This window comes from Amblyomma mixtum, chromosome 10 (genome assembly GCF_055824585.1).
Source record: "Amblyomma mixtum isolate Tamu chromosome 10, ASM5582458v1, whole genome shotgun sequence".
Taxonomy (NCBI): Eukaryota; Metazoa; Arthropoda; class Arachnida; order Ixodida; family Ixodidae; genus Amblyomma; species Amblyomma mixtum.
In genome coordinates this window covers 150,157,225-150,168,262 of record NC_143021.1, presented here as the reverse complement: position 1 = coordinate 150,168,262, position 11,038 = coordinate 150,157,225, and the positions used below count along the sequence as shown (strand labels likewise).

The 11,038-nt window shown below is 45.3% G+C and overlaps 1 protein-coding gene across 1 annotated transcript; it reads left to right on the top strand.

Annotated features, from left to right (window-relative positions):
• The first annotated feature begins 573 nt into the window (after positions 1 to 573).
• LOC149327346 (kappaPI-actitoxin-Avd3d-like) lies at positions 574 to 8,577 on the top strand. The gene is made up of 3 exons (XM_089564028.1): positions 574 to 729; positions 5,450 to 5,668; positions 8,456 to 8,577. Exons 1-3 carry the CDS (start codon positions 684 to 686, stop codon positions 8,467 to 8,469), a joined length of 279 nt encoding a protein of 92 aa, XP_089420154.1. The 5' UTR covers positions 574 to 683; the 3' UTR covers positions 8,470 to 8,577.
• Positions 8,578 to 11,038: the final 2,461 nt, after the last annotated feature.

Genomic DNA, 11,038 nt, shown 5'->3' with positions numbered 1-11,038 from the left:
CTGTGTCCCGATGCGGGACTGTTGGAACGACTCCGCGGGCCAGTTGTGTACCGCGTGCAGGATTTTGGAGACCCTTTGTCTGGAGAACCGGCAGCACTTCTGTACATAGCATACATTGTTGCATTTTCAATAAAGAGCGCTGAACTTTGAGAAACATTTTGAAAGCAAGTTGACACCGATTTTGGTACCTTTTTTATCTATTTACAGAACAAAAGAAGGCTCGAGACCACCATGGCTCGAATTTGCTTGAATTTGGGCCGTTTTTTTGCATGCTTCGGTCAGTTTGTTCTGGACTACAACTTCGAGGAGCTCCAAATAATGAATATAAAAAATTATCTCAATATCGATGAGCAGCTGCATAGAGTAAAGTGTAATTATGTGCACACCTGTCCTCTCTCTGTTTTCTCTGTCCCCTTCGTGTTTGCCTCTGTCTATCTCATTCTCACCGGTGTGTGCGTTGTGTGTATCTTATAGCGGTTGTCGGGACCACTGATCTCCCCGCGGTCTTATCTGCAGGCATTGCACCCTTCGAATCCCAGTCACTTCTCGCTACACCTGCGTCAGCTCTCACAATTTCCCAAGTGTAGCACATAGTATATAAAGCGCGCCGAACAACGAAGCTGAAAACTGTCAAGGCGTTTTCACACTTTCACTGGTACTCTGTCAGCTGGAGTTGTACTGCGATGAAACAGGCTGTGCTTCTTTGCTTCCTGGCCGGCGTTGTTTTCGGTAAGATACCCTGTTTGCTTTTAGTTTTGCCTGCCATGACGTATTTTTTATTGGAATAATTTTAGCTAGCACTTTACATAAGATATTTAACTAGAACAGTTCCAGAATGCCAAACGGTTTACGACGTTCCTTCGAAGCTAGTTCCGTCACCTTTGACCTATTGTTATATACTTCTCTGAATCTTGAATAATTGGATCCAAACACTAAGCTGTCTATTACATTAGCCTGCATCATATATGCCTTGTAGACCTCAGAGCACCTTCACATTGTACCCCACTAGAGAGTTTCAGTAAAATGATTCGCCAATGCTTGATCGTACCTTGTAAACCGCAATGGATGCGCCATTTTATCGTTTAAAGAATATTAGATGTAATTATTTATAAAGTATAATAAGATGTGCTCAGTGGAACTAAGAAGAACGAGAATTAACAAAATTGCATTCAGTAAATAAATAACCGTGCGCGCGAGAGAGAGAGAAAGCTCTTTAATGAAAAACAGAGATTTTAGCCGGCGTTTATATTCGCTGACATGCTACTCGGCGTAGGGGAGGGAATAGGGCTGTAGAAATGAAAGAAGTTAAAAACAAAAAACGCCTTGTAAAGAAGATTACTTAGTGAGCAACACTGGCGATATGGGCTGCAGTGTTTTTCTCTTCTGTCTACTCGTTACTACTGTTTTTTTATTTTTGGCTGCACTGGTCTGAGAGGCAGTGCTGACACGTTGTAAAAGTCAAACGTCACGCCCATCATCGTTATAACTGTGCTTAAACACGCCTGCCTTTCTCTCAAACGAGGCGGAGGTCGACATCTCAGAATCTTGTGCATAGGACTGAAAAATACAAAAGCGAGAGATTTTCATTCATTTAAAAAATCATGCACTTTAGCCTTTGTGCTTTAATAAACAAAACTTTCAAACGAATAGCAAGGATTAATGTGAAACTAATATGAAAAACGCACGGAAAGATGCTGCGATTTTACAAACTGCAACAGAGATAAGGTAGCGAAAACCAGGATATCTGTGTTTAAGTAAGTGAATTCTCGCTTACAGTATGAGCATTACTGTGTTTAGTGTTTTATTAGACAAAAAACAGCAAAGAAAGCTTTGCGGTTAGTTGCACGTGCCCAATTAAGGGTTCGTATAAGGTCATGCGAAGCTGCATTCGGTCGGAAGAAATTCGCCTTTGCTAATGTGGAAAGAAACATGTCCTGCACAAAACGTTTATATTCGAGCCTTCCAATGTGCAACTGTTGATAAAATTCTTGACAGCACCCGGAAGACAGTTTCAAGTAATTTAGGAAAGCGCTGGGTACATCATTTTAGCGCACTATGAGCGATAAGAGTTCATCAGGCCCGGGAATTCACTTTCTGTGTCGTACCCGTGTTCAAGGCGTTTAATATGCTTCGGACGCTTCGTGGTTTGGTTACTGCTCTTTTCTGAAGCAAATATGAACTGCTGTGTCCGTCAGAAAGAACTGAAGGATGTTTCTCCACGATAAATGGATTGCTCGTTCGCGGTCAAATTTACACGAAGGTTACCTCTTTTTCTAAGAATAAGTTGATAGCACCGCCTCGTTGATAGCGAGTTGATAAGTAAGAATAAGTTGAAGGCAAGAGAAAAGTCTACAACAGCTGTATCTTACCGGTACTCACCTATGGGTCAGGAACGTGAAGGCTAACGAAGAGGGTTCAGCTTTAGTTAAGGACAACTCAGCGAGCTATGGAAAGAAAAATGAGAGGTGTAACGTTAAGAGATCGGAAGCGGGCGGAGTGGGTAAGGGAACAAACGCAAGTTAGTGACATCCTAGTCGAAACCAAGAGGAAGAAATGGGCTTGGGCAGGGCATGTATTGCGAAGGTGAGATAACCGGTGGTCCTTAAGGGTAACGGAGTAGATTCCAAGAGAAGGCAAATGTAGCAGAGAGGTAGATTAAGAAGGGAGCGGATGAAATTAAGAATTGAGATTTTGAGATTTCTTCTTTTTTTTCTACGTTTTTAAAGTCATTTGCTGATCAGACCATCTTAAAACGGTTATTCCTGTTCTGTAGGCGCATGCTAATACTCTTTGTGCGTCCATTCCCTGGTCGTTTTTATTTCATGTTTTCAGAAGCTCTCGTTATGCCTCGTGTAATTCTCCGGTTTTTTGTCCTCTGTGCTATTAGATGTTAATTTGTTTTAAAAGTATCGGTTTAATTTTTTTCCTGTGAACCTCATCTATATTTACTTTTCTATATATTTACTGCTCTTTTTTTTTGCAGTCCACTTTCGGTACTGTGGCCCACTTCCCTCTGAAATGCCCTCGGCCCTGAGGGTACTAAAATCAGCATAATGGTAGAGCACCTCGCTAGCGCTGCTGAACTTTGCGGCCAATTCTGAACTGAATTGGGAAAGTGGCATTTTTTTTATGTACCTGATTGAACAAATAACGGACTGGTTTTCTCAGAGTATTGATGCTCTAGGCGTAGCGGAAGGCGGCAGAAAGTTAGGTGGACGGATCAGATCCGCAAGGTTGCGGGGTTACGGTGGCCGCAGCTGCCGAAGGGCACGGTTAAATGGAAAGACATGGGAAATGCCTTTACCCTGCAGTGGGCGTAGTCTGGATGATTATAACAAAACCCCACACTGAACAAAGGCAGAGGCTTCCCGAAACCCCTCCTAACGTTTGTTTAAGAGCCATTTTAGTTTTAAACAATGTGCGTCTATGGAAACGACAAAAGTTTAGAGTCCTTTTAGGTGTCAAAAGAACGACTATTTCAGGAATGTACACCTAAAACCAATTCATTTCAGCGGTTTCAAATAGAACAGAGGATGGGGTTTGTCAGTGGTTACCGACGTGCTTGCCGTCACAAGCAGAGCGAGCCCATCTGAAGATGTAGGGCTAGAAACCAGTACGTCCGCATGCGAGCATGCTTCGCGCTGTAGCCCAGTGGTTTAGCGCTATACTTAGTTGATAAAGTGGGGCTCATACTGCACCTTTGCTGCATTCGTGTATTTTGTAACGAAAACATGTATCCCTTTGTTTCTTGTCGTCCGTCATGTGCTGGCAAAACAGCTTAACTAGACCGCTGTAGCGGATTCCTGCCAACGACTGCTGTTTGAAGGTCGGCACAGTTTTATACTGTGTACGAAAGTAGGCGTCATTCAGGTGGAGAGATCGCATTAGGAAGTCTGCTGAGATAAGGTGGCCGTTGCTAGCACGTACAGGACAGGGTTCATTGCAAGGATGTGGTAGGAGCCGCTCTCGTGCCGGGTACGTGGTGAAGCTGCTGCTGCTGACGATGATTATAACTATGATAACTGTTCGCATTCGGAGGGAATTGCTCAGAAATCCACATCTTCAGTGGCAACCGAACAAACCAAACAACCATCCAAACAAAAAGATGCGTTCATAACAGCTTTATCTACCAGATGTGCAGTCTCTCGTCGCCACCAGAACGACGTAAGCATTCGGTGTGACACACGAAATGAACAGTCCTACGCATCTTTCGGGGCCCAGAGATAGCGCTGATGGTGCAGCTGTTTGAGGAAGTATCTTTCCCGAGCCTGAGTTGTCACATACGTCGAGGATTTTAATATTGATAAAAAGAGGCAAGTATTCCTCCAAACCATTGTACAAAACAAAACGGACCCCCCAAATGCCACCTGAAAGCGCAAACAAGCCATCGGTCGAGCCGAGACCACCATTCTTCAGGTTTATCTGAAACCGACGCGCAGGCTCTGCGGCGAAAGAGTTCGCCTGCTGAGCCTGAGGACGCGAGGTCGATTCGCGGCCGCATGTAGAACAAGGCGAAATGCGGAAAGACAGTCATATGCTAGTCGGTGCGAATGTATTTATTGCAACCAGGTGGTCTAAATTAATCCGGAAAACTTCGTAATGGCGCAACGCTCTTACTTCTCTTCCTCGGTCGTCCTTGATTCAATCCGTTACGAAGCCCTTGCTTGCCTCACAACCCATTCTTTTGCTATTATTCTTTCTGAACCACACAAAAGCTTGCATGTAATGTCTTTATCAAAAGTATGTAGCTCAAACGATCTACTTCTGGGCTCTGGAGCGGGGCTCTCCTTGCATGTTCAGCGAGTGTAATCTCACGAAGGCAAGGGGAACTTAGGTCCTCAACCCTTCCAACCTAAGGTCTGTGAAATATGCTCAAGAGCCCCGCAACACGACATAGAAGCAAGCCCCTTGGGATATATATTTTCGACATATTGTACGCTTCAAGAGGTTCGAAAGGAGCCCTGAACCCTGAGAGCTGGATCATCGCAGTAGGAAGTGTTCCCAAGAGAAGTGCGAAATCCTGGTTTCAGCATTCCTGTCGTTCCGGGTTCGGGCGCGATTAGTAACGTTTCTACCCTCGGGCGTGCGCGCGACGGATGGCTGCAGCATCATCTCCTTTGATATCGAAGAGCAGAATGACGAAAGACTTTGTGAACCGCTTTACACACGTAGAAACTGTCACGCGGTTCAGTGACAGGAGAACACGTGATAAAATATTTCCATAAAGATCCGCACATTCATTTTTCCTCTTATGCCGTAAGACTAGCGACCATGTGGTAGCACTCACGGGAAATTGAGCGCTCTCATGTCAAAGGTAGCTCGCGCTTGTTGTGCGCCTCAATTGTGATGACGTCATCATGCGTAACACCTTACCAGGGAAAAGTTTCCACTTTAACACCAATACCTATCGCTGTAAAATAAAACAAACATTCTCCTTCACATCCCGCAGCTACAGCAGCGGCAGAGTTCCAAGTCCGAAATGCACACCGCAGCGTGAACTTCGAAGAGGGCTGCAGGCCTCCCCCTGTGAGCGGAATGTGCAGGGCGGACTTTGAGCGCTGGTACTTCGACGTGGCCGACGGCGTCTGCAAGCCCTTCATCTACGGAGGATGCGGTGGAAACGCCAACCGGTACGACACCGAGTGGGAGTGCCAGAAGGCCTGCATTCGTGAGTGTTTCTTCAGGCATTTCTTACATGACGTGTCCCAGCAAATGCGCAGTGGTAAGATATATCAGAGGGGACAAAGCTGGAGCATTTGTTTATTAATTACTCCGTAATTATGTGCGACAAGCATTCAGTTTTCTAAGTAGTTTTCCTCTTCGCCTAATATGTCCTGAAGTATTTCTTATATTTAGTAGAGAAATAACGAAAGTATTCGCAGTTTTCTACAAAGAATTTCTTCCCTGTCAATTCACTCACGACTCTACACAGTGCTAAGCATGGCGCCACACAAAGCGCAAGTGGCGAGGAGGCACACATCCATCACGACAAAAGGTGATAGAATGTCATGTTTATTTTCGGCATTGTTGCTGCCCGAATGACTGAATAATAGCAAGCTAAATAAAGCAGAGTTTGGCTGGTATAATAGAGCGACTCCGTCCTGAATCGATTTCGTGTTTGAATTTCCCACCCTTCACCTATGCTTGGAGAGACGCCACGCCCAAGGCTTCTTCCGCTAACCAAGAGCGGACCTGGTGCCCGGCGTCGCATCAACCAGTGAGCAAGGACGGGGAATTAAAAAAAAAATAAAAGGCACGGGATCGGTTTGACGATCGTTATACATACGACCCTAGGCTTTTTCCGGCATGCACAGCTGGTCTGACCAGCCCTTGCGTCACCCGGGCAAAAGCAATTCATGTTTAACCATGTATGTGTGTCAGCCAATGTTGAGTGGAAGCCAAGACTGCTACACAGCCTGAGGCATTAAGAGAAACGTAGGAGTCTTGTATTCAGTTCCCGGTAAACGAGGATAACCACTTCTTGCATATCGCTCGAAATGATATGCGAGCATGTGTAAAGGCACCAAGCTCGTGGCATGACGAGAAATTCATGTGTCGACGAACCAATCTATAGGCCATGGTACTCGATGTGACCCAACTCACTTCTTTATTTCAAGGGCAAAAGCGCAAAATCTTGTACGAAATGAGAAGAGACGCAGAACGATCGCACGTCCTTTGTTTTCTCTCCACGTCTTTCGCACTACTGCCCTTAAAATGTATCGCTAACTCGCCTGTTTAGCTGTAGTGTACCGTATTTTCCGGTGTATAAGACGCGGCTTTTTTTCAAAAATCTTGCTGGTGCGTCCTATACAAGGGTGCGTCTTATATGCGAATTTTTCGTCTTTTTTTGCGAGTTCACAGATTATTCCGTTTCATGCTCAAGATTTTTTCACCGAAAAAATATCAGTACCAATAATGCGGTTGTAACACGGTTAATACTTCAATACCGGGACCACTGTGCGCGACTTTTTTACGTAATCTTTATCATGAAACGGCGGGGATGACGACTTCCGGGATCACAAACGCGCGGCCGTTTAGGAGGCCCCAAGCAAAAGTAATGAGAAACGCCAAAATATGGCGACAATCGCGCTTCTCGCCATTATCAAGAAAAGCCAAGACAAGCCGGCGTTCTTTTGTAGTCACCCTTTGCAACTTTGCTCCGTGTACGTAGTACGAAGAGAATGTTTCAGCCGCGTTGCCACCAGAAATGGGTGAACCTTTTGATAGCGCATCTCAAGATGAAGACTTCGAAGGTGTCAAGTAGAAATAAAATGTTGTTATGGACATATGGGGATCTCTTTCGTTTTTTCTTTCTTTTTTTGCTAAAACGTCTGCAGGTATGGCGTGAGTGTGGCCTTTTTCGATCACTTCGCATTGCTTAAAAATTTCTCACAGGTACGGTGCATTTCGCGATAGTCGCTCAAGCGTGTTTAATTAAGCCTCACTAGCCTAACTGGGTGAACTGGGGTGCGTCTTATACACGGGTGCGTCTTATATACGAAATTTTTCAATGACAGCTTGCATATATGGCGGGTGCGTCTTATACAAGGGTGCGTCTTATACACCGGAAAATACGGTACACATGCTTAGAAAAAATAAAAATACACCTCTCTTACTGCCGCTGCGCTACACGCCTCTTGACGCCGTTGCGATTTCTTGCGATTGTGATTTCTCATTTCATACGCCAGTCTGGACCAACGTCTCTCACATTGACCGGTGGCAGTGTTGACCACACTCCTTTCTAATCGCCTCACACCTTCCAGGAGCGCCTGTATAGCTTCGACTACAGAAGAAAATCACCTTGCATTTATAATCCATGCCAGGAGCATTTTGAACGGTTAAAATCAGTTCTTTAATGAAATGAATTCTTCATCTCTGAAAACAATCCTTGCTAAATTTTATCTTAAATTTTATCTTGAAATTTATCTTACAGGTAACAGAACAATCAATGAATGATCCTGGGCCACATTTCAAGAGCGCGGGAGTCTGCGCGCTCGCCTATTTGAATTACAACCGTCAAAACAATATTCACTTGTTACCAGCGGGGGTCCCGCTGGAAGCTAAGGACACCTGCGACATACAGAATTCAAGTGAACATTAGAGCGCGTTTGCATTTTTTAATGCTTTCCTTCAAAACCATAGAGTGCCATGAAGCATATCCTTCGTGGAATATGTTTCACCGCCTCCAGCAGCAGGCTGTTCTGTCCACCCTTCCGGCACCAAAACATGGATAGGAATTTTTATGATAAAAAAAAACAGCCCGACTTATTGGCTGTGCTTCAGGCGAACGAGCGACTGCCCAAGTGCTAGAGCTTTGCTCTCCCCATGCACATCATCCGCATGATTTGATGCGACACGCATCTGCCGCTGCGCAACTGTAAAGCACGCGAAAACACTTTTTAGTATGTCAGCGCCGCTTGTGTTTTGCTCTGATCAAGGATTACTCTCTACGCAGGCCGATCTGGCTGATGTACTTCGGGAGCAACCTGGAACCTGAGGAAAAAACCCAAGGCAAGAATTTCAGCACAAATAACAGCCACATCCATAAACACTTGAAATAAACTTGTTGCAAGCATGCATTGCTGTTTATTTGAGTACGTGAAGTGACTAACTCCTGTATGAACCTAAGCAAGCCTTTCAGTATTAATAATGATTAAATAAACATTCCGCCTCCCTACCGCCGTTTCTTGTGTCCTGAATGATGTCCCCATTGAGAAAAGCAGTCAAGAAATCAGGCTACGCGTGCCCGTTATAGCTTGTGTGATACGTACATGCCGACATTTCAAGTGCATAAAAAGAAAAAGCATCCAGTATACAGAATTGATCATAACAAAAAAAATTTGCTACGGTTTAGCTTTGGTTAAACCTGGTAGGTTGCGTAAGCATCCATACCGTTCCATTCGGGATCATCACCGATTGTAGACGATTCGGTTTCGATAGAGGAGCGGTGCGCCCGTCTAGCAGCGTCTTGAGCGCGCCGCTTAGCAATGCGCTGTGCGCGTTGGTCGTCTGTCTCCGAATCCCGTTGTCGTTTCCTGGCTTCGTCAAGCCGATGTAGCCTCCCTCTCTGTTTATCAGGTGGCATAACGAGGGAGCCGTTGTTGTTGTTAGAGGCTGTAGAGGATAGGAAAGACCGAACCGAGCAGAACCGACAGAACCGAACGAACTGTAAAGCGCGTTTTGTTGGCGGCAATCTTCCGTACCTTTTGGACTATTACTGTCAGGAAGATATAAGTACACAGGCCATTTGTGAAAGGCCCAACGCAAGCTCCCCTCTTCTGTGTACCGCACGCTGAAGCCGACAGTTGAAAGAACGCTCGTCTCGTCAGGGACAATCACATTTAAACATAAAAATTCAGTCATCCGCCATGAAATTGAACAAAAATAACACCATGTTACACAAAGAACAGCGCAAAAAGACGACACGAAGGAGCAGACGCATAAGAACGCTTCTCCTTCTTTTTCTCGTCTCTTTGGACTGTTATTTGTCTAACATGTCTGTCACCAACTCGCCCAGCAACGCCCTTTTTGTAAAAAGAAAGACGTTTGCAACGAAATAATACTGCAGAGCTGGACCTTTAAATAGGCATTAAAAGAGCGCCTAGAAAGCGTGCGTGTACACGGGTGAAATTCCAGGTATTCAGTGTGACTATAGTCAATGCAATGGTTAATGATTCCAGGTCAAGGCAATGAAATGCAGCCGAACATAACACTGGGCGAGTTGGTGAACTTTTAGCATATTTCAACAGCACGAAGAACAGAGACTTACAGCCCGCGTGTTCTTTGATTTGACTTGTTCTTGCTTTTTGTGTGCGTTTTTTATGCTCTGTGCGCCCGCGCCAGTGGGTTTGCAGTCTTATAACCACAAGTCGTTCAAAATCAAAATCCACTTGATAGTCAGTGCTTCGGTTGTGTGCGTATTTCTTGCTTAATCCTCGCTTCTCCGCGCTGTGGAAAGAAGCGAAGCCAGTAAATAACTTGATTTTGCTGCTAGCACGTGTGTCTGGTCTGTCGATGTCGTAGCCTCTTGACACGGAATGTTCGGCTATTTCATTAGAGTCCCCGTCTTTATTTACCATACTCGTTACCATACTCTTCCATGTCCCTCTCAAAGTTGCCAGTTTCGTCAATATTGACGTCGCGACAGCCGGAACAAAGCAAGGGCATTTTTTTTTAACTTAAGAGTATACGTCCATGTCTTGTGGAAAAGAGCGAAAAAATTGTCATAATCGCTACGACATGCTCTACAGACATCCAGACAATAAGCTTGCAAATACCTAACAGCCACGAAAACAAAATTTACAATCAAGAATGTGCGTAAATAGCTAGGCTAACAAGGCACCTCTTCAAACTCAGCCGAGATTCCATTTATGAAATATTAGCGTTAAAGTGGAGGTCAGCTTTATGCGTTTTTAGAGAGGATAACTGTTGTATCGGCGGTTGGCACACGCAGAGCAGCAGCCAGCCAAGCAAGCAGGACGCCAGTAGCAGAACGAAGACCTTTTTAATAGATTAGTTGCGTCATTATATACACAGCTAGGGTAGCCCGTGGAGCCCTCCAGGATAGGTTAACATAACTATAACATCCACCCTTCTAAAAAAATGAGCCAAGGTGGCGGCTCATTTGACTACTTCACATTGTCAACAATCACATTTCATAGTGCGTGAACCACGAGGGTTGCCTTTGCTCTCGCGTTGATCGTCGCAAAGTTACAGGTCGTTCCGTTCTCGCTGGTGATGCTTGAGCTGCGCAGCTTTCTGTTGACGGTGCTGTTGTCGAATGAGGCCCAAGGAAGTTCCGGGTAGCGCCGAACTGAAAACGTGCGACGGCAGCGGGCAGATGCTCCCTAGGGTACGGCACTAAACGCTTTCGGTTCCACCTGCGGCCATCTTCCAGTTCGTAGGTGTCTTGGTGCCACTGCTTAACAACCATCAAAGGCTGGGAATACCTAAGAGCACCTTTGGGAATGTGGCCTGGCAATTTGACCCGTACTCGTTGGCCTGGCTGAAGCGCCGCGTGCTTGGCAGCTCGTCGCCT

Excerpts from the sequence above, each read along its gene's own strand:
- LOC149327346 (XM_089564028.1), top strand. The coding sequence starts at position 684 with ATGAAACAGGCTGTGCTTCTTTGCTTCCTGGCCGGCGTTGTTTTCG. Across the intron at positions 730-5,449 it reads CCTGGCCGGCGTTGTTTTCG|CTACAGCAGCGGCAGAGTTC; the intron begins GTAAGATACCCT and ends CACATCCCGCAG.